The sequence below is a fragment of the Embiotoca jacksoni genome, unplaced genomic scaffold (assembly GCF_022577435.1).
Source record: "Embiotoca jacksoni isolate LCO1_2020_lvr unplaced genomic scaffold, fEmbJac1.0.p SCAF_13, whole genome shotgun sequence".
NCBI lineage: Eukaryota > Metazoa > Chordata > Actinopteri > Embiotocidae > Embiotoca > Embiotoca jacksoni.
This window is the reverse complement of record NW_027185263.1, coordinates 10,984,400-11,008,550: the sequence shown is the minus strand read 5'-3', so window position 1 is coordinate 11,008,550 and position 24,151 is coordinate 10,984,400. Positions and strand designations below refer to the sequence as shown.

The window sequence follows — 24,151 nt, the reverse complement described above, 5'->3', positions numbered from 1 at the left end:
GCTACAGTACCGAGGAAAGTCGAAACCTGAGGTTAAAAAACCAAGCAAACTTAACGAAACCTCGCCTTATAAGTGCACACAAACAAACTCGGCCCCCTCCAACTCTGTTTAGCAGAGCAGCTGATCTCCTCCGTAGATGAAAGGAATTTGTTTCCAACATCCAGCCAGGAGTTAACAAATGCACCTGAACTCTGGTCCCCTTTGTGATGTGGGCGGCGTGACCAGAGACAGACAGCACCTCATGGCAAAACAATGCACTAGAGCAAATTAATGGAAGTTGAGTCATTTAGATTTAGGTATTCATGGATTCTCTGTTACAGTTTTGCAATTTCTTTTTTGAGTCCTTCTGTCTGAAATATGCTCTTAGAGATTAAATTACATCTGTAATGCAAGAGGAGTTGAAAAGATTTCAGATTGCTATGATCAGGCAAAAGTCTCTCTTTTAGAAACCATTTTTAGCCGCACTATTACTGTCCTTCCTCTTGGGGATAGATGCAGGTGAAAGCGCTGTCTCCGGAAAGAAGATGACAAGTAATAAAAAAGCACAACAGAGGAGTTTGAACAAAACTGTTAATTTCTAAAAAAGACAAAGCTATTTTGGTTAATAGCGCTGCCCACTGTTGTCCTTCCCTTAATTATCACTTCAGACACGATATAGAGGAAACAAGCCTTCAGCTGACAGGTCTAACTTGAGCAGGTGGAACAGAGGAGCTCTCACTGAACGAATGTGGTTCGTGAAACAGATTGTTTGAATAACACTGTGGTTTTCTGGAGGTTTGCTATGCGCCCCAAAATCAACACGACTTACTGTTACAAATTTTCTTTATTTGACACATGCAAAAATGCTGCCACTCGAACTCGGCCGAGCAGCTGCTCTACATGGCAATGATGAACACGTACAGCATTCACGACACATGTTATTGTACCAACTGTCAGCAAGAACGACTGTGGTCTGTTCACAGCAGCCTCACTGGATAATTAGATACGAGCACCTCAGATCAGTTTTTCTCATTTAGTCATACAATAACGTGCTCGGATGAATTAGTAACATACAGAATACATCTCATCACCTCATTCATCTTCCCATTGCTGTACATGTTTGTAAGGAGAATTTAGTCCATGCAGAAAGAAATGAATCCTCCTCAGGCAACTGGTGTCCATTACACATTAAACTCTTAAAAAATAAAACCACCAGACACTGAGATTCATAAAGCATCTTAGTCAATTTAAACCTCATGCAGACAAATGCAGACTGAAATAAACATCTGCTATATTCCAATTGGTGTACTTACGTACTAACACTCACTATTTTGAATGGACAAGTGCATTCACACTGTCAAGTATGGACACTACAAGTACCCAAGTGGTGCACTCAAAGTAATCCAAAAATTGAGTGTGAAACGCTGGACAATTTCCACACTCAGTGGTCGCCATCATGGCTACATAGTGAAAAAAGAAGGGACCACCGATGTGAAGTATTTTCAAAGTCAGGCGTCTGAAGAAGCTGCAGCTGTTGCAGAACACTGCACAAAAGTGTTTATTTTTCACTCAGTACTACCATACTGCTGTTGGACGAAAAAGCCATCAGTATGTTTATTGTGTGCATTAAACAGAGGACACGAAAACACGATCATTTTCTGGAACAATAATAAAAGCCAGCAGATATGTTGGCAGATGATCCATTTAAATGCGACAGTTATTTCCAGTCAGTGCAGAACGGCAGTGGGCGATTTGAGACAACACTACCCTGTCGAAATTATCCTAACATGTAAGAGTACTATTTGTTAGTGTACTAAGGGAAGTATATCATTTGGAACACAGCCATACAGTATACATTGTCATCGTATCGCAGTCAGTTGTTATGTGTGTAGCCCAATTAATTAATTGTTTCCTCAGTATGTAAATGTGAACTTTTACACAGGTGCATCACATTTCTTTCAAAAACGTATATCATGTTAGAAGAAGGCCAGCCAACACTGAAAAATAATGATAAAAAGCATCGTTATCTAATGATGTAACTGATCAGTTCATTTTTGTAACACGTTGTCAATTACAGTATTTAGCCTGACACTAGCGCAGCTGCAGATGTCCACTCCATGAGAAGCAGTAACAGACTCCAGCGTTCAAAAGCCAGCGGCAACATGGGGCCCTGCACCAATATTTTACTGATGCGCAGCAGGTTCTTACATACTTTTTGTCAACTTTTACAAGTTTATTGTAAAACCTAAAGTGGGTGCACATGTATGATTTATAGGTGCTGCGTGCATCAGTTTCGGTGCAGTTCCCTTGTGTTGGCCCCTAGCTGTTTGAATCGAAGAAGACTTTAAATTTGACCTAATAATCTGAAATGCTGGATCTCTTTTAATCCACAGTTACTGAATATTTGATATAGATATGGAATTACAGATTTATGTAGTGTCCACGCCAGAATTTTTATCATATGAATTTGTTGACAATGTTTGCATGGTCTATACGGATTTCTAAACTCTCAGTTCAAGATGTGCTGAAACCAGAACGTTTCTTTCCCTCGTCTGTTACAGCAGACCTTGTGGTCTGGAGGAGGATCGGGGGGACACCAGGGAGAAAAGGGAGGAGAGCAGAGAAAAGGGGGAGAGGAAGAGAAAACTGGGACACTCACTGTGCGTTGTCATAGATTAGATGTCAGTTGATGACTGCAGGCCAATAAATGTTCCCAAACGGATTGTTTTTGTTAGTATTGGGATACACGCCTTGTTTGAAGCCACTGAAAGCAGCAGTGTTTGCTTCAATGCTGCTAAACTGTGGAAAAAAATATTTTTTTTAAATCTCTATTTAGATCTTTATTACCTTGTGATCATTCATCAAAGTTATAAATATAAATGTTCCAACATACATTTATATTAAATACTGTAGCATTTATCTAAAATTGATGTACATCTATTAAATGCAAACAGTATTTAACTTTCTGTAGGACCCTTCAGGGATGAAACTCTTTGCCAGTCTGTGAGGCGGTTATGCAAAAGCTCCATTGTTTTTCATATAGTTTGTAGTACCACTAAAACTTTTCAGAGATGTGTACGATCTCATTTTAAACCTAGATTTCATGAAGGTTTCACAAAGGGAGTGGAGCTGGTGGCCTGCTGAATATTTAAGGAATCACAGGCATTTTAATATAAAGGTCAGTGCCCATTGAGACGTAATGTAAAAAAGAATCTGTACCTTAAAAAAAAAAAAAAAAAAAGCAGTATTAGTTCAGAACATGTAAGCATAATTTCAGAGCCTCTAAAGCTAACAGAGAATTGTCATTATGACATTGTGCAATAATCTATCTGGACAACGATCGACTAAACTAAAACCCAGAAAAGGACCGAATGTTCTTTTCTGACTGACCACGGTGAGAAAGAGGAAAGACGTGTCAACAGGGAGACAGATTTGGTATGGCCAGTAGTTAAATAAACTTAGACAGCAGAACTTGTCCATGGTTCAAATATCCGCCTTGATCCTTTCTGTGTGAAGTTTACATGTTCTTCACCTCCCTGTACGCCTATTTCTCCAGGTTGTCTGTTTTCCGCCCACAGTCGAGCCACATGTAAGCCAGGTGGACTGGAGATGATGTGTGAGTGTGATTTTCGGTCGGTGTGTTTGCCCGCCCTGCGCAGGACTGATCATCTGTCCAGGACGTTCCCCTCCCTTCTGGGATGGGGTGCTGCCCTACATAAAGATTTATACAGATTGTATTGCCGCTTTCTGTTTGGCATGCTTTACATTTCAAGTCCGCACAAGGTTTCTATTTTCTAGAAGGTTCCCTTCTTCCTGACAGTTTTGTCTGATCTTTTTATGAGGTGTTTTACATCCCAGCAGGCCAGGCGAGAGGCCAGGTGACAATGAAGCATTTATGATTAACTCGTAGACCTGGAAATGTTTTGGAAAATTTGGAGGTGACAATGGATAGGTTCTGTGTGCTTTCGGTAACATTAACTCATTTTAGAAAACTGGCTGAACAACAACATGAGAGATTAGCATTTAAACCCAAATGCAAACCCTTTTTAACTCTGAAAATACAACATCAAATCACAGCTCGTATCAACCCACTTTATCAAATTAATCCAGTTGTAGATTTATACCTGGGTTTGTTGTTTGCATAATTAAAGTAAACCGTTATGTCCTCCACAGTTGTTTGGACTTTATTTTTTAAGTTGGAGTGCTCTTTTACGCAGTGATGAGATGACGTCCTATTTTGGGAGATTATTACTTTTACTAAAACATAATATAACATTTCCAGTTTTTCTTTTGATATCGTGTTTGGATTTTGCAAAGCGCTGACATTTCTGTTCTTCACAAACTCGTGCTGGCGAGTGAAGCGCAGACTGATGTCATCTGTTTGCTTTGTCATGCTAACTAGCACGGGAATTAACCTCTGTTGTCTTAGCCAAACCAGAAGTGTGCTTCTGAACAAAAGCAGCACACTTCTCCGACCTGGGTGGGAGAGCTTCCTTTGCAACTGTTGCAGTGTAACAAATGGGAGTTGTGAAATCTTGTTGTGGTGGCAAACAGCCTACTATATGTCGGAGCCAGTGGCCCGGCTGAATACAAATCCTGGTGCAATTTCTCGTCACAACGTTCTCCATGACACGAGTATCAGGCTGCTGAAATTGATGTATTGTGGCTGTAAAGGTCTTCCATTTGGAAACATATGGATCCCAACGAACAGCCACTTTCTGCCAAGGTGCTAACAGCGTCTGACAGCAGGTACACTGTTGCAATCACATGTCAACATCTGACACGTGAAGCGCATTCCTCCCTTCTCAAGCCAATCCTGCCACGGTGCGCCTCTCTCAACAGCCCTCTCCCTCCTGATGTCCCTACCTTCGTCCTGATAAGCAGACTTCATCCCAAACATATTATATCTATTCAGTCCGGGGGGATTAAGTGCAGATACACGACATTTTGGGCCATTCCAAGGACCTGAGTCAATGCATAAACAACTCCTACGCTGTGTCAGGGAAATATTTATCTTTGCTCATAGAACTTCTTGAGATAGTGTCAACACTGCTTCAAGACACAATTACATTTGTGGCTGGAGAACTAAGAGTCCTTGGGGGAAATACAAGTGTATAATATGAGTAAAGCTCAGAATACTTGTAGAGAACAGAACTATCATGCTGATTAAAAATGACAGTCACGTTCATATTAAATGAAAATAATTTATCCTGATGTTTCCTCATTTTGACTTCAAATCATCATTTATTCATCTTACTGGGTGCTGTTACTAGAGGGAAATTGACATTAAAGAAGATCATCTGGGTGGTAATGTGTGTTTTTTTTTCTCTTTCTCTGTTTTTTTCTCAGTAACCACAACACTATCTCCAGGCTCAGGCCACGCCAGAAAATGCAACGACACAGAGAAGGCCTACTGTGTGAATGGCGGCGACTGTTACTTCATCCATGGTATAAATCAGCTTTCCTGCAAGTGAGTTCTCGCCTCTGTTTTTAGATCCTCCTTGAAATCTTGTTTATTTGTCTACCTTTGTTCCTTTAAGATGTTTCGTCCCACAGTCTAAATGGAAACTTTCTTCATGACGCTGTTACTTCACTGATATTTAAAGTTCAAATTTTTATCTTGCTGTTTGTCTCCATGATGTCCCTTGATTCCCCTTCTCATGTCTTTCAGCAGCAGCAGCAGCAACACATCACAGGAAAATGCTGCCAGTTTGCCTAACTACCCACCTGTTGTGTATTTTAACACTAATAATGAAGTGAGGCGGCAGTGTGCTCATCCTTTTAAGTCGTGTTTAGTGTACAGGAGGGCTGCACATTAAAAGCCTTTTCAAAATGTCATGAGTCACTGGTTTAGTAGCGAGCAAATATTTATGCCTGTTAGAGGCCCCCAATGAGGTAAATAGAATCATTGCTTACATTTGGCAGAGGGGATCAAGACCCATGAGTTAAAGTGCGCCGGAGGAGCCACGTATCTCTGCTTTCCAGGAAGAAAACAGGTTGACATTATCACAGAAACAACCTTTTTTTTTTATCTTTGACATTTACATTCTAGTTTGTATTAGACTCAAGTTCAAGAAACATCATTTGGGATGATGTTCAGCAGAAGTTAACAGTCGTTTTCTTTGTTGTTTGTTTCTGTATTTCAAAGGACTAACAGGTTTTTTGTTATTATTTCTGATGCAACATCGAGTCAATTACTGACTCAGTTGATTATTAGAAAATTAAACCCCAACTATTTTCATGATCCATTGTTACCTTTCAAGCAAAAATGCCAAATATTCTCTGGTTTCAGCTTCTTGTGTGAATAGTGGCTGGTTGTCTTCTGTGATATCAAACTAAATGGGTTTTGGACTGTAGGTCACACAAAACAAGGCATATGAAAGTGTCAAGTTTTTGACAGGTTTGAAAATATTTTCTGACACTAAATAGACCAAAAGATTTATGAATTAATTTAGAAAGTTATAATCAGATTAAGTGGTAATAAAAAAAAAATCATCAATAGCTGCATGAACTGTAAACCTCGTCGTACAATACAAAATTCATGCAAGCCCATCATACCTTGTCAAGATTGTCAGATATTATGTTGCCTGTTCTGTTGGACCATATGTCAACATAGCATAAGTCCTTTGGCCAGATTGATATAGAGCTGAAACACTGGCGAGGTGTCTGTGCCCAGTTGGCCAGAGGAAGAACGCTCGACAAGCAACAAGGACATGGCTGCAACAGCCGTTCAATACGCTGTGTACAAATTAGAGGCAGCAATAACTCAATTGCTGCAGCTAATTCACTCACGGCCGGGGCATGGGTCCAGAAAAGTTGGATAATGCAGTGAAGGCCTGCAGGGATTTGTTGCCCCACAGCCATCTCATTCAATATAGGCCAGACTTCAGTGGGTATTACTCACTGGCTAAACAAGTCCTGCAGACAGCTAGCCCTACTTTTATGCCCATGCTCCTTCACTTTGAGGTACAAACTTTGTTTTAGGGAGAGCAGAGGTTAATGAATGACCTAAAGTAACTGACTAAAGTAAATATATTTCTCAACACAGACATTTATTTATATATGTAATTTACTTTATTGGTCTTAAATAATAGCAGACAGTTTATATCTATTGTCATTTTTACGTAAAGCATAAACAACGATGTTGTTTTTTTTTCAAGCAGAATGTAAAATTATAGTATTTATCTATTATAATTGTTGTTGTAAATAGGTCGACACAACACGGAAAAAAATTGCTTAAAATTGGAGTTAGATGGTTTTATCTTATGCAGGACATATACAGTAATCTGCATGTCATCTGCTAGTGATACAGCTATCTTGAGTAATGCTTGTAACCATTGTTCTATAAGGTGATGTATTCAAAATTGCCTAATTTTGTCTGACCAACAGCTCAAAGCCCAAACACATTCAGTTTACCAAAATGTAAAACACATTAAAGCAGCAGCTTTAGCAGCTTTAAGCAAATTGGTAAACTGGCTGATTGTTTCAGTCATATAAAGCTTAATTAATGCACATTAGTAGTCTTTATGAAACAGGAAAAAAAAAAAGAATGCATTCCAAAACAAAGAAAATCTAAAATATCCCTTCTCTCTGGGACTTATAGGGACTTATACAGATTCTGCTCCACGTCTTCTAATACATGGTAAAATGCTTTTTTTCCTCCCAAATGCCACATGTTTACTTTCTGCACCACTGTGGATATTTTCCCATTCTTCAGATTTTTTTAAGATTATGTGATGACAGTTTATTTCTTTCATCTTCCAGCCAAGTTTCCTTGTCTGGGTAGTGCTATCCCCTGTTACTCACCATCACTCAGGATGAGTAATTTAATGCTGAATGTTATGGTGCTCCTGGGAGGCGTTGTGTGAAACCAGTAAATCACCAGCAATGACCTTTGTTGGATTGGTGGTCTAGTTGTGGCTGAGTGGAATGTTGGTGGCCCTCAAAGACCAACTGCTCATCCTAATGGGATTATAATGAGGAAATATGGTTAGGCCCAGCACATTTGATGGCGGTGATAGTCTGTCTTCAGTCAGGAAAATATAAAGATACCCATTAGAGACCTTGGTCCTGACTCTATCTTATGTTTCAAAGCACAAGTAAACAAATTGTCAAGTCATGTTTTTCCACTGAGAAACAACTTCAGTTTTTCTTCCTTTACAAACTAAGAATAGAATAATTTTTTTTCTCCTGATTTGACTATTTTACTTCACTGTCCTTTGATATTGGTCATACAAATATCTGAATTGCAGGTTATATACGTACCATCTTTTCAAGAAGCGCCAAGAGGAGAAGCCACATTACCCCATTTTCAGCTTTGTTGCACATCCTAGCATTGATTTATTGATCACCTATAAAGTTGTAGAGTAGTAGTAGCGGTAGAGTTACAAGCCACATGCACTCTTTGGTCAGGAAGAGACAGGGATTCTCTGTATTTATTACCTTTAATAACATAATTTGAGCTCTGTTTTTCTTAAACAGTAGCCTCATACTTTACTATTATATATAATTGAATTTTTTTGTCCCCTCTTTCTTCTTCTTTTATTTTCTATCATAATATACTGCCACTTTTGGTATCAGTTTTTCCTTTTCCTTTTCACTCCTTGTGTGATATTCAGTGTATTCGTATGTATGTGACTCATGACGTTGCACAGCAGTACATGCGAAGGGATTTAAGTCCATGAGATTTACAATGCACCTCACTTCCTGTGTTTTCCTTTTCATAACACTTATGTGCTCCTTCCCAGATGTCCGGACGGATACTTCGGCCCTCGATGCTTACAGACCGAGCCTCTGCGGTTGTACATGCCCAATCCTTTCAAAAGTATGTTCACTTGATATGAGCAGCTGAGAACAGAGACACAGTTGTCACTGGATTACCTCTCTGGACTCCTGCTGCCCCCCACCGCTCCCCCTCACCCCCCACCCCCAGTTCTCTTGCTCTTTCTCCTCCTCTTTCTCCTTCTCAGGTCAACACGCAATGAGCTGTGCACTACACCATGCACACGGTGGTGTCATCCATGGGAACACTCTGCTTCTGCTGTCTGTAGTTGTGCTGTTGTTCTAATTCTGTGTCTCTCTGCCTCTCTCTCTCTCTCTCTCTCCCTCTCCCTCTCTCCCTCCCGCCCTCTCTCCCTCCTTTCTCACTTTTTCTTACACATACTCTTCTGTTCACTCCCCCTCTCCTTCTGTTTTCTTTCTTCTTCTCACTCCTCCACCACCCTCCTCCTTCTCCTCCTCCTCCTCCTCCTCCTCCTCCTCCCTCTTCTTCTGTGGCTTTGTTTCTTTCCATCAGGTGTCCAAATGACTTTACTGGTGATCGCTGTCAAACCTACGTTATGGCCAGTTTCTACCGTATGTCAATTTCCTCTTCTGTCACTGTCAGACTGTCCTCGTGTCATGCGTGCATGCTGGGCATAGAGAGACTGCATTCATTTCCTGTTATTACCTAATAGCTGTGTCTGTGTCTCCTCTGATGACTCATTCACAAACTGGCATAGATCAGTCTAGTCTGTTACTGTGTTTGGTCTGCATGTGATACCGTGTGCCCTTTTAACTTGCAATGTGCATGTGCATTTTCAGAATAAGAGCTCGTAGTAAGTTTTGATAGTAGCAAGTGGTTGTCTGAGTTCAGATGTTTTCGTGCAGGTTGATTTGCACACTTAACAGCTGCATGTAACAACATTCTAATGGCAGAACAATTACTAAAGCACCATGGTTAGCTCACTTACTAATGATGCCTGTTTATGCAATCAGCTGCAAACATGCAAGCACGTGTGATCCAACTAGAGCCGGTCTACCGATGCAAAGCCAGGCATGAACAGTTAGCAGCAACTAATATAAATGACAAATGACTGAATCTGTTACTTGCTGCACCAGCTTAACTGAAGATGTTTTTGTTGAGGTCTAATCAATAAAACTGAAAATTTAGTGTCTCTTTTATTTTTTCCTTAAGGGCTCTTAATATATATTTTTTTATAGATTCTACATCTAGAATTGATCCTTAAAGGTATAGTGGGAAATTGTGACCATTTTTAATTGCAGTATCATCAGTATGGAGGTAAAACATGAGCCAACATGACAAAATTCCACTGAACACACATTTATTTTTGACCAATTCGATTTAATATTGACGATATTAAGGGATTTCTCAAAGGTCCAATCACTTACTGCAAATATTTTAAATGTTACTGTTCTCACTTCGTTGATCACAGTTGCTTTAGCTAGAATATGCATGTACATACAGGCTAGGCTTCACATCACTTCAAGATACCCCAAGATGTTAAATGATAGGCACCGTTTTCTTTCCATTTCAGACGAGCTAAAGACTAGAAAGCTAAAGTTACAGCCAGTCGCTGGAAAACACCGAACATTGTTAAGGCCACACTAGAACATTATGCAAATTGCATTTGTTTCCAACACACACGTCTTCAAAAGAAGCAACAAAATGGTGTTTTTCCGGCAGATGTCCTCAGTGTAGAGTTCATGCATTACACTCGAGTTCCTTGTCAAACAGCTTTGCCAGCTTGGGGTAAGGAGTCAACCCTGCACCACTCCACACAGCAACATCCGCAAACACATCCATCAACTACAGAATTATACCGAGATTAGAGGAAGGTTTGTGGAGGATTTCGGCTTGATAGATCTTGCCCTTAAGGTTTTTTACTTTGAAAACTATCCACATGGTGTGGAATTATGCTTCTTTAGATCAACAACTCACTCATGCGGTCTTTATTGTTTACACATCAACGTTACCTGTTGGTTTATTACTTGTAAAGTATCTCAAGTTATACTGAAAGTAGTGAGTGACCTGACGTTAATGAAAACATAAACAACCAAGATTGCTAGGACTGGATTTCATGAGGAAAAAACTGTATATACAAAGATAAATGTAGTGTATAGTAATAATATATCATTAAATACAAAGCCTATAATTTATGTTCTATAATAGCAAAAAATCTCCTGCTATCTTTCTGCATATTTGTCAGCGTCATGTCTTTACACGTCCATCTGGTTGCAACATTGCAGTCAGAAAATAACAGTGCATCTGCTTTGTGGAGTTTCCTTGTGCTCCTCACAGAGTCTCATCCTGACTTGTAGAGCTTCCACATACTGTTTGTTGTATGTTGGCACAGAATACAATGCAAAAAAACCCCGTCTTAACTACGAGTAATTTCATCTCACATTAAGTCGTAATGCACTGTGCTGAAATTACTTGTTCTTTTGGCAGAGTCGACAGTGGTGTGTGGGAGCTCCTTTTTCTCCTGCACTCGCTCACTTTTTTCACTGCTTTCTGTTTAACTTCGGTGCAGCTGTGCATCTGCATCAAGGAAAGCATTTATTTCCTGTTTTTATCCAGCTACATGAACTCAGACATGCCTTCGATTACATGGTTATATGTATGTCCAAGCAGTAATTTGTAGTCCTGAAAGAAGATGGATAAAGAAAAAAGAGTAAAAACAATGAGAGTTAATAAAAAAAATTGTTACAAAAAAAAAAAAAAATCGAACATCCAAAAAACATAGAAATATCAAATAGGTGCTCTCTGCCCATGAAAGCACTACCATGGGAAGAATATTACTCTCAATTAAGGGGAATAAATCAAAAAGTTTTGAAGAGCAGGCCCTCGCACACACACATCCATTCCACATTTAAAGATCCGCCTCCTGGAGGGGCGCCTCCCATCCCCAGGAGATTCCAAAAGAAAAGGAGGATTGCTTCTGCTCCTCAGCTATGAGAGCTTGGATTAATAAGAGCATGTTGTCATAAGAACAGCTGGGACTTGCTTTAGCCCAAGTAAAGCAAGCAAGTTGCCAAAGATTTGGACTCAGTTCGTGGGTACAACCTCCCTGTGGCCACCCTCTGCCATATGATATAAAGTCTGGCTATAACTTTTCTCATTCAGCACGATTATCCCAAAACAGTGCAAATACACTCCTTTTAACTTGCCTGTTCATGTGATGGGTGTGTCCAGGAAAAGACAGTGTCGCGTTTTTAGAACGCAGAAAACTGAAAGCACAGGTAATCTCAGCAGATACGTATATTTTCCCCAAACAGTCGTAATGAGGGTGGCAGTGTGGCTAACAACCTATTCCCACTATAGGAGATTGTGTTTGGTTATGTCATGAAATGGCTCTTTCTGAAAGCTCTGACAAGAACCACTATGAAAGCAACAAAAACACAGTAAATAGAAAATACACAAATAGAAAGTGTTGGAGTTTGGTTAGAAAATCTTGGTTAAAAATGAACATGAAATTAAATGTATTAGACTTGTAGCTGTGTGGTCCTGTACAGTAGTTTTGTGTGGTTTTGTGTAGTGTGGTTTGGAGTGTCTGTTGCATGCTGGTGTCTCGTGACAATTACTGACACGTGTTTGTTGTCTCAGATGCAAATTTGTGTTTTACTCCACTATGCTAGAAGGTGCCACTCTCTTAATCTGGTTTCTCTTTTTGTTTTTGTTTTTTCTTCCAACTGTCAACCCTCTGCACTGGCAGAGCATCTTGGGATTGAATTTATGGGTATGGAACAATCCATTTTGATTCTCAGTCCTAGCATAGTTTACCGCCATGTCCTTCATTTTGACATGCTCCTGTTCCGTCTGTGATGTGACCTGTGAATCATATCGTCCCTCGATTAACTGATCGATCCCTCGACCAATCATACCATAACTTATTAGAATGACAAACTCTCAGTCAATGCAACTGATCCTCCATCAAACATCATTAACATGGATGTAATCACCTGTCAAACATGTGCAATGGAAATTTCCTTTTAACTGAGTTTCTATTTTCCCTTTTGGTCCTTGGTTCCTCATTCCATCTCTAACAAGCATGATGTGTCATGTTTGTAGCTACCAGATATCTTTTCTTAGTGTTTCTTTCTTTCTTTCCAACCTTGTTGGTCTCATCCCTTTAGTGTGTCTGTCTTTTTCCTTTGATATGCCATCTCGTTCTTTTTATTTACATGTGATCTTGCCCATGCTTCTTCCATCACCCCGTCGTTAGAATAGCTGAAATGTAACATTGAAGTATGTTAAAGTGTGTTACTAGTTTTAATTTTGCTTTAAGGAGTAAATGCTGTGATGTGAGCATGCAATGCTACATTAAGAACATACAGTTTGTCTTCTATCTGCCACCATTTCCATCCTCTTTCATTGTTAGCTCTTGTTTTCAGCCACCTTTTCCAGAAAAGTGCTTTAGTGGTTGAGAGTATAGAATAAAAGATGGAGGCATCTCTTCAGTGGTTCATACAATTACACAAATACATTAATTTGCTGGACCATGCACCAATATAATTTCCTTTGTTTAAAGTTATCAGTAGATAATCAGCAATATTACCTGTTTACTGCTGTATATAAACAAACTTCAGTGAATTATGCTTGGTGTCAGACACTTGACAGAAATTGGTACGCTAATGGTAAATGGCCTCTGGTGAATGAAAGGAGAAAACCACAGATTGAAGGAGTTGCACAAATGCAATTCATTTTTATTACATTATTTATCAGGGGCCACACTGCCTCTTTGCTCCATCATTTTCCTCAGGGAAAACAAACAATCTACCTCAACCTCATGTAAGCTATTCTCTGGAAAGAAAGAGCATTGATCATATTTATCATATTAATGATATTTCGTTCTGAAATTCAGTTGTTTTATCAATTATTATTAATAAAATAAGATCTCATTGTTGTACTTACTAAATACCTGAATAGATGAACACTTCTATAATTGAGAGAGTCAGGGCCCATTAAGGACTTATCAAAAATGTTAAACATTGCACAGGGCTCATTCCCATGTGCACTAATGCAATAATGCACAGTTTATAGGTTCTACTGGTCATTAATGTAAGGCCTGGACCTTTATAGTATCATATAATTTGAAATCACTTTGATTTTTAGGAAACACAGTTGCTTAATATATTAGTCTATATATCCTACCCCAACCTACGCTACCTTACTGCAGCGCAAGATCAGCAGCATCTGTTGTATTTGTGATTATATGAGAGGAGAGGGTTGAGCGTGAAGTGAGTTGTCAGGGAACTGAGGATGACGCTTCATACTGTTCAGGATTTAGTCACACACAAAAAATAAAGACGTGTAGATGCACAGTGGAAAAGTGGGAACCACGGCCACATTGAAGACGCTAATTTGTCTTTCCTGTCATTTCTCTCTGTGTGTGTGTGTTTGTGTGTGTGTGTGTGCGTGTGTGTGTGGGTGTGTGTGGGTGTGATGTTGACAGAGGCAGAGGAACTCTACCAGAAAAGAGTCCTGACAATCACGGGTATTTGTGTGGCGCTGTTGGTGGTGGGCATCGTGTGTGTGGTTGCCTACTGCAAAACCAAGTAAGTTCTGCTGAGAAATGGATTAGCTCATGATTTTAGCACATGCAGTCATTTTACCCTGGTACTTCATAAAAAAAAAAAAATAGCAGTTTACTGTATACTGTGTTCCTGTAACATTATAGGTGGAAATAATAGATTACAGTATTTACTGTCTTAAAATGTGCTTGTTTTAATAGTGTTTTATATTAAGTAAAAAGCTTAAAAAGAAAGGGAATTTTCTCAACAGGAAACAAAGAAAGAAGATGCACAATCATCTGCGACAAAACATGTGTCCAGAACATCCCAATCGTAGCCTAGCTAATGGACCCAATCACCCAGGACCTGGCCCAGAGGAAATCCCGATGGTAGATGTATGTTTCTGAGAGGATTACTGGCATTATTACACAGCACACACATACTCATGTACACCAAATAGATTTACGTTTGCCTGTATTTTTTTTTCCACATACCTTCATCTGTCAAATCATTTTTTTTTCTCCCAAAACAGTACATATCAAAGAATGTCCCTGCAACTGAACGAGTCATACGGCCTGCAACAGAGGGATCGTTCCCTTCCAGTCATGCCTCTTCCAGATCTCACAACTCTTCCACGCGAGTCCATTCATCAACTCACAGGTAAGTCTGCACCATTGTACGTAAAAACACATAGACACACACCAAATGATAGAGTCACTGGGTTAGTCAAGTCAGTTTATTTATTTACAGAGCACATTTAAAAAACATGAATTTCTACCGGAGCCCTTTACACAGAGGGTATTATGTGATTATTTTATGTATTGATTACAATGTGATATAAGGATATGTTTAGAATAAAGAAGTCTAGAATATATGAATAAATTCACAGCACTAGGAATCTCGCTGCTACAGTTTGAATGGTTTTAATTTCCCCAAGTGAGCTAAACTGTAAAAAAAAATGCTGACAACAGAGTTACAATTAATAATTTCACCAATGTTTCTTGCATGAGATTTTTACATTCAGTAACAGAGGACTTAAGATTGTTGATTGTGGTGTTGGAGTAGTCTGCTCAGTTGAAGATATGGACCTCAGTTTTCTTCCAGTATTGGAAGTGCTGTTGTGTAACCTAAAGCCTGACTGAAAACTGTGTCCAGGATTCTAAATTACATTGAGAGAAACTTTTTCTTGAAAACTCATCCAAGAATCTTGGCTAAAAACAAGAGACTGGCCAGTAATTAATACAAACAGACAGATACAAGTTGGGGTTTTGATTAAAGGATGTATGACAGCATGTTGAAAGCAAGGTGGAGCATATCCATTGATCAGGGAGCTATAAATTGTTGACGAAATACAAGGTTCCTTAATTTGATGTTTAAGTATGAGAACAAGTTTTCATAGGTGAGATAATATGTGTCAAAAGAGGAGGGATTAGATAAAAGCTGATGAAGAGTGTGATTTTAACGGATCGTATTCTAGTTGGTTAAATGCTCTGCCTCTATAAGAAGCGGATTGTACAGCTTCTTTTAGGCGTTCTTCTTTTTGACAAAAGGATGGGAAAAAAAGAATCACTGGGACACACTGCGGGACGTGTGCGTATTAACACCTTTTTTTTTATTTGTCAGACATGAGGAACGGACATGGAGCCTGGAACACTCTGACAGTATCCTCTCGGACTCGCCGGGAATGATGTCATCATCCGTGGGGACCAGTAAATGCAGCAGTCCTGCTTGCATGGAGGCACGGGCACGGCGCGCTGCTCACTGTGGTTACTCTGACCCCCATCGGCCGGGGCTGCAGTACGGGGACTCCTTCGACTCACTGGGAGACTCTCCGCACAGCGACAGGTGGGAAGCAGGCCGGTGCGGCTGATGTAGCGCTGGGTTTGTCATGAACATTTTGAGAAGTTTCCTCTCTCTGCTGATTCTCTCTCAGCCTCGAGAGGCCAGTCAGGGCACTCTGAGAGACTCAGTGGAAACTGACACACAGCAGGCATGATGATGAAATACGCTCAGGTAGGCAAGAGTGAGAAGCAGTGCTTATTTCAATGGGAATTGTGAGAACAGCAACTGTAACATTATTCCCTGACCAGTATGTCATTCTAACTGGCCAGTTTGCCCTTTGACTTTATTTGATTTTATTCACGGAACCGTGCGGTATCTTGTGAAGTACACTTGTTTGCCATTGTGCCCACAGTCCCATAAAAATATATATATATAAATTTCAACAATGTCACAGAAATAGGTCAATCAATCAAACAAAAAGTATTCATATAGCACTTTTCATACAGGTTAGTCCAGTTCAATGTGATTAACCGGTTTTTGCTGAGGTTAACAAAAGCAAGAGGAGAAGCAGAAAGAAGCAATCTGTCAGATGTGAAGAAATAGAGCTATCATCAACTCTGCTGAAGTCTATATTTATCCTCCACATATATATTTACTGGAGACAGAGACATAAATCTTCTAATGTGACTTGGGGCAAGACAGCATACAGCCTTATTTCCCAAAATGTTGGACTGTTCCTTTACCACGAACTAAAACATGACGGCTCAAACTGAATAATGTGCTTCCACATGCTCTTTATTCAAGAGGTGTATTTCAGTAGTACTCAGTGTCATCCATGACCTAAATTTGAGCTTGTTTTTTTAAATACCTAAGATAAACTCCCTGATTTTGTTTTCGAGCCCGATAGTGACCCCCCTCAAAATTCCCCCATGACCTCCCTGCTCGCTGCTGATGTTTTGAATTCCAATACAATTCACCACTGAGGATCCATCACTCAACAAGCCCACATTAGCAGTGAAAGGAGGAAATTTGGGAGCATGATTGGTCTCTACTGTATCAACACAACTCCTATAAAAACAAATGGTTAGGTATGGTTGCTAATAGACCACATATTATTTTTCTAAGGAGGGAAATTATGGCTTAGTTAGATGAATGAAGATTCAAGACTCCGCTTTTAAACTTTGAAGCAATGTGTTAAAGGTTTTTCTACATGAAAATGTCCTGCTTTCTTATGGCTTCACATTTGTTTCAAGTCTTCAGAATCACTTATTAACTCGGTTACTATTAGAAATGTACTTTACATGTACATGGTGATACATGTAGATGAATGGAACTTGTCTAGTGGACGGTCTGATATCTGATATCTCACTGATATTACATTTAATAACAAAGAAAAGTGGTCACATTGTCACATGAAATTTTCAGTGTTGCAAAAAACAAGTGTTTTCTTTGTAAATTTGTAAAATGCACACAGGTCACAAGCATGAAGCCTCCTATATTTTCACTATATATATATTTTTTAAGTTGTGCACTCCAGAAGCATCTAATGGATCGGTAAGCATATTGACCTGCGATAATGTCAAGCAAAGATGAACACACTGCTGCCTGCCTTTTAGCTGAACAAGGGTCTATTAACTGTACTTAACATTCAGGCTTATCAAATATAAACTGTGAACAGTTGTAGACTTTTTAACATATTAACTAAATCTAAAACTAAAGTTCTGTGCGGTGATATATGGCCTGCAACTGCTGCAAGATGCATACCGGACGTGTTGTCCAGATTCAGTCATGCTTTAACCACTGAGCCAAAATGAAAGTAATGTAGCAAGAAGGCTCCTAAAGAGGCTGAAACTCCCTTCTAAAGCAAATGGCAAGCAAATCCAAGTAAAAATGGTTGAAAACTAATCAGACATGATCGATTTTTTTTTTATTTTTTTTTTTTTTTTAATGTGCTTGAGTTCTTAAGATACAGCATGCATGTAGGCATGAATAGGCATGAATAGGCCCATAGCCACTGTGTTGTTATGCAGAGGCAGATTGCCTAACCAACATCCCCTCAGAGTCATTCCAGGTAACAAGTACCTCTTCCATCATGGAGACAGCTTCTGCATCAGCTGAATCAGCAGTGTTGTGGGAATATCTCGGGCTTGTGTCTCACATGGCCTGTTTTCTAGTTCCCTCAAGGCAATAAACAGACACTCCATACACTCTGGTCAAAAATGTTCAGCGCCAGGCATAAACCCTGAGTTGATCTTCAAATGTATTGACGTGAATGTTTTAATTGGTTTTTGATTATCACATTATAAATGTAGGAACAACACCTACAGATTTGTTTTATGTTTCGGCAATCCAGACGATCCAAATTTGGGTTTTTGGGAGTTTAAGCTTTAAAGCTTGATATTGACATTGTACTTTAAGAACCAGATTTTCAGAGCTAGTATCTAACAGTCGTTCGTGGTTTTGCATCTTTAAGATCCTCCAAACTGGCTTCAGCATTCACCCATGGTGCTCACATGACTATAGGACATGACTGAGCAGAACTACCTAAGATGACAACGATGATAACTTTTAAGTTGTGCTATACATTAACATGCTAATGCCTGAAGCCAGTCATCTGTGACAAACAATACTTAATAAATGAGTAAATCTTACTTTAATTATTTGTCTAACTTAAAGTTGGCTGTTGGGCAGATTGGTCCAGAGCCTAGTGGTACTAAGGAGGACAGTTAAGTCCTCATCCAGTTAACTCCTGGCTGCAATTCCATCAGACGTTCAGATAAAGCCAAGTGATCATCAAAGAACTGATGCAAATGTTATCAATAAAATTAATATCTGTCAGAGTTTGCTATGTAGAACAGTGAATGAGAGAGTTTAAATAATGCTTCCAGAAGCCTACAGCAATGAAGCAATGAGCTTTGCGAGGTTATTTGAGTGACATTCACATTTCAAGAGTGGCCGAACATCATTGTCCGAAACCAAAAAAGGCACATCAGGTCAGGCACACAACCAGGTGGTTTTTCTTTGACATTTGCAAAGTTGTGACTGTGAATTTGTCCCCCGGGGTGACTGTCCACACCGAGTTGTACTGTGATGTTCTGAGGTGTCTGAAGGAAAACATTCGGTGCAAACGATCCGAACTGTGGCGAGATAGCACGTGGGTTGACAACACGCCTGTTCACGGCACCTTGAAAACTAAAAAAAAATGTTTTTTGCCCACAACATCACAATCGTCGCTCCCCACCAGGCTTACTCGCCTGATTTTGCTCCCTGCTGCTTCTCTTTGTTCCCCAATAATTTGGTGCAAACTTTGATGTGTGCTCTCTGCTCAAGTTTCAGGTGCGTAAAAAAAAAAAATCACAAATGGACCTGGACCACTGCTCACAAAAGCATGTGTCCCTCAGGTGCTGATTTTGATCAAGTGACGAAACTTAAGAGTATTCGCTCACGAAGGTTATATCTTCTCAGTGCACGTCATGATGCTGTGCTCCGTCCGCGCACAAAATGAGCAGTCTCGGAACTTATTGATCCACCCTCGGCTATTGTACAAATCGACAACATTAACAAAAATAGGGGATCCAGAATAGATCCGTGGGGGACGCCCATGGTTGCATTAATCTACCATGAGAGACATTTCTGTTCTTACCTTGCTAAGCAACTGAATTTGCGAGATCGCAAGAATCCATTTTGTCAGGCTTTGAGTTTTGTACTTGTGGTAAAACCACTGTGGTTTGGACGAATCAGTGTTCTATGAGAAATTACTGTCAGCTGTGGGTGTGGTTTAGGTGTAATGACAGTCCTTGTTCATTTGAAAACAAAAATGACCTGATTGGTGTAAGTTAGCCTGTGATAGATGGTGACAGACATATGGTTCATCCAATTACTTATCCAAGTATTTTTTTTTGGTGAAAGTGCCTACCATCTTTCAAACAGTTTCCAGGGACGACTTCTCGATGTAACAAACCATCTGGTGCGTCAGGTTGTTTCAGTTCTGCAGACATAAGGAAAAGCAATCTGAGCCGTACTTGAGTATCAAATGTACTAACACAAAATGATTAACTACAGTATATTAAATACTGGTCTGCAGAGGATCGCTGGAACCAAGATACACTCTTTCCAAGTAATTTGGGAAAAATTTCTATTTATGAAGATTATGCCCAGTATGGAAATCTATATGACAATCTCAGCCAAATATATCTATGGAAAAATCATTATTTCCATGAAACATTAAATGTAAATTCCGATACAACTCTGTTTATTCACGTAACAAAATGCCTATGAAACATCCAGTCTGCTTTTTGTACACCTTATTTCTCAGCTTATTCTTTGTTCTCTAATTAACTATAACCTCCCCTCTGTATTTACCACAGATACGTGTCAGCCCTGACAACACCAGCCCGCCTCTCCCCAGTGGATTTCCATTACTCATTGCCCCCGCAGGTGCCTACCTTCCAGATCACATCCCCCAATGCCAGCCATGCCATGTCGCTCCCTCCTGCTGTCCACAATCCCTACCCTCTGGAGGATGACCAGCCTCTGCTGCGCCGCTACCAAGTGCCCCTACACGATGCCCAGTGTCAGGAGCCATACCGGCAGCAACGTCGTACCTATCTAAATGACAGCAGGGGCAGCCTGCCCTCCAGCCCCTACCGGCTGGCTGAGGACGAAGACTATGAGACCACCCAGGAGTATCTCTCCTCTCGGGAGCAACCAAAGAGAAGTGGGTCCAGTGGAACCGGTAGCCGGCGCTGGCGGAGATCCAGACTGAACGGCCATGTGGCCCCACGGGGATATGAGGCATCTCGGGACTATGGGTCTCGAAGCTGCCTAACAGATAGTGAGTCAGAGGAGGACGGTGAGAGCACGCCCTTCCTCAGTATGCAGAACATGAACGCCGAGCCTTCCACCATCTACAGGCCGGTGGACAGTCGGACTTCTCACTCGTCAGGGCGGCACAGTGGGCATGGGAACATGCATACGAGACTCACACACTCACGCTCCAAACCGGACAATACACCCCATTAAAGAGTGATAATGAACCAACAAAAATCAATATAGTATAGACCTGCATCTATAAGAAATATTTTTATTTTATATAACTGACAGATATTCTAAACAAATGAAATATTTATTTTCATTTTAGCAAAAGTTGTCTACTAGTTAACAGCAAAGACTTTTTTATAGGGAAAACTCTATTTATATGTACATTTTGATTTACAGCATAAAAAGACGTGCCAGTTTTTTCACAACGTAAAAAATAGAGTAATATTGTGGTGCCTTTTGCTGTATGCCGATGCCGGAGGGCCAGTGGAGGTTTTTGTAGCCTTTCTTATATGGACGCCTCATTTTTTATACACATTTATGTTTGTTATTTCCTCTCTGGTTTCCTGTTTCACTTTCTTTCCAATTTGCATTCTTTGAGAAGTCTAGCCCCACTGGAGTATAACCCCTTCCATATCACGCAATATAAACCACTTCAACATAAAGTGTATGTTTACATTAATATGATTCGCCTGTAGGGTTTATGATTTGGGATCTAGTAGGACGCCTGATAAACACAGTGTGGATTCTTTTTGCCCTCTGCCCAGGAGAAAGAGAGAGAGAAAGAGCGTGAGAGATTGTGTTGGCTGTGTGTGTGCGTAAATGCCTCTATGTGTGTGTGTGCGCGCATGTTAGTTTGCTTGCATGCATTTGTGATTGTTAGATGAATTTCATTGTTTGTTGTAGTAACATCAGATGTGTGGTTCTACTGGTGTCTCAGGAGAGCTGACAGTAGAGTGTCTCAGAGGTTCCCACGATAGGGTTATATCAGAACAGTGACCCGGAGTGTAGGCGGACAGGTGAGGCTGCTGTCGGGTTGTATGTTATGCAGGTCATTGCTTGATGTGTTTACAGCTATTCTGCCCCTTTCCCAGCCTGCCCCATTTACCCTTTTTATTTCCCAGCAGGTTTCCCCTCATGTTCGCCTGGTATGAGGCCAACAAACACTGAGCCGCTTGTCACAGGGTGACCCCTGCCATCAGAGGCGGTGGCAAAACAAAAAAGATTGCATCTGTTTTCACTCAAATCCGCCCCCTACTCCCACGCCTCATCATCCTTCTGTGTCCATTCTGTTTTTGTGGCTCGTGTTAAAGGCCACACAGTGTCTCAGGATTTACACATGCTCCCCCTCCACCTTAAACCCCTGTTCACCCTCTCCCTCAACTTTAAGGTCTGCCTAAGACTAAGGTTCTCAAATGTTGAGGACCTACATGTAAACATACAGTCTACCAGTTCCCTGAACACTCCCGTACAGAGAAAAAGAAGGAAGCAGCTCAGTGGAGAAGAGTGCAGGACATACTAGACAATATAAATGAAATAGCTGTGAAACTTTGGAGGATCATACAATGCAAAAATATGCAAACTTTCTATTTTGCTGTTTGATTACATCATTTTCTAAGAGGTGACTGTAGTGTGTTGTGTGTTTAAAAAAAAAACTATGTGATGCCTATAGTGTAGAATGAAATAACATGATACAAATGCATATTTACCTGAATTATTTTTTAAAGCCATTATGCAGCCATGTATCAAGTTGTCAGCCTTTCTTGTTCACTTGCTCATGTCCATTGAATGACTGTGTCCATGGATTATTTTATCACTTGGTTTGGACCACTTCACTTTTACATGCACACTTCCAAGTAATGTCAGATAGCTCCAAATAGTGTCTCCTCCAATAGAACTGTGTACTGCTTTGTCTTGTTGACAGATCTAGTCTGTAAATGATAATGATTTTCAAAGGTGAACCAAATCATTTAAGCCCTTTGTCCTCCACTGAAGGAAATATTTAAAAGATATTTCAAGAAATGTCACAACTATTAAAAGTGACTCGCTGAGAAGGGACAGCTGATGATGTCTCATCACTGTTGGTATGTTTCTACTCCTTGTCAAAAAAAAAAAAAAAAAAAAACAGAATGCTGAATAATAATCAGATGATTATTGATTTTAAAAATGTCTTAAAAAGATTGATCTGCAATTCTAACTGCTCTATGGTAAATGCACAGTGGTATTGTTATAGAGAATGGTAGCTGGTCACACCTCAGTCACACGTTGCAGATGTTTCATTGAGTTTCTCACCTCTGAGTCTAATTTTGTATGTCTGGAAAATGCAAAAGAAGACACTGCACCTCTAGTTTAAATGTGATACTCCCTTCACTTTGCCAGTCCTCTCACCCAATTGAAATGCTACCAGGCACATCCTGCCAGTTTCTTCTGTTTAATTTTATGACACCCTCCCCCCCCCCTGCCTCCCCTCCCCAACCCCACCTGACCCCACCCTCGCTTGAAATGTTTGAACACCTCTCCTCTGCATGTCCTTGTGGTCAAGGTTAGATGGGTGCATGGTAAAAAAAAAAGCAGCAGACAATTCTTTTCCAGTCAGTGAAAGTGTATTTCATTTAACATTCAGCAATAAAAAATAACCTTTTCCCCCCATGTCATTCCTGAAATATGCTAGAAAAAAAAAAAAAATGCGAGATTGTCATAGATTGTAAAATAAAATGAAAAATGAATCCACCTGTTCATATGAGAAAATAAATCTTTATTCATATCATTTTACGTTGTAGTTATTTCTGAAGAAAGCTCCGCTCTGCATTTTGATTCATCTTTTATCTTGGCTTACGGCTGGACTCGCCTGGCAAGCATATGATACACAAAGTGTCTCAGGAGTGCACTCATAAAATCTGATGGTGAAATAAAACCTGTTTAATATGGTGATTGGGGGGTTATAAATTATAACAAAACTGTTTTTAGATGGTAGTTCTCCTCTCTAAAGTGATAGTTCAGAGAGTCAGTGCCAGACACACAAATCTTGCGTGAGACCTAAACATAGTAAAACGTATGTAACTATTTCAAAGGGAAAAAATATGGGGCTGTCTCAAATTACTAATAATTTTTTTTTATATGACTGTAACTAAAATTGTGATTTAATTCTTGATTGGTTTTGATGAATGTAATTATGCAGAAGGATCTTTTAAATGATGGTGTGTCTTAAACATTAAAGCATATTTGTATTAAAATACAGTCTATTATATATACTTTTTTTTTAATCGTGAACGACAAATTG

General features: G+C 39.9%; 1 protein-coding gene across 3 annotated transcripts in view; it reads left to right on the top strand.

Moving 5' to 3' along the window:
• The window catches only part of nrg2a (neuregulin 2a), a 70,264-nt gene extending 46,626 nt beyond the window's left edge, over positions 1 to 23,638 (top strand). For 2 of the 3 annotated variants that reach the window (XM_069146441.1, XM_069146442.1), the window contains exons 4-11: positions 5,329 to 5,449; positions 9,275 to 9,333; positions 12,474 to 12,497; positions 14,214 to 14,316; positions 14,543 to 14,666; positions 14,804 to 14,931; positions 15,895 to 16,116; positions 20,421 to 23,638. In XM_069146441.1, the coding sequence (XP_069002542.1) occupies positions 5,329 to 5,449; positions 9,275 to 9,333; positions 12,474 to 12,497; positions 14,214 to 14,316; positions 14,543 to 14,666; positions 14,804 to 14,931; positions 15,895 to 16,116; positions 20,421 to 21,075 (1,436 nt within the window). In that variant the 3' untranslated portion in view covers positions 21,076 to 23,638. Of the gene's footprint in view, positions 1 to 5,328; positions 5,450 to 8,726; positions 8,804 to 9,274; positions 9,334 to 12,473; positions 12,498 to 14,213; positions 14,317 to 14,542; positions 14,667 to 14,803; positions 14,932 to 15,894; positions 16,117 to 20,420 lie in introns of all 3 variants that reach the window. The other variant, XM_069146443.1, reaches the window with a different exon arrangement.
• Positions 23,639 to 24,151: the final 513 nt, after the last annotated feature.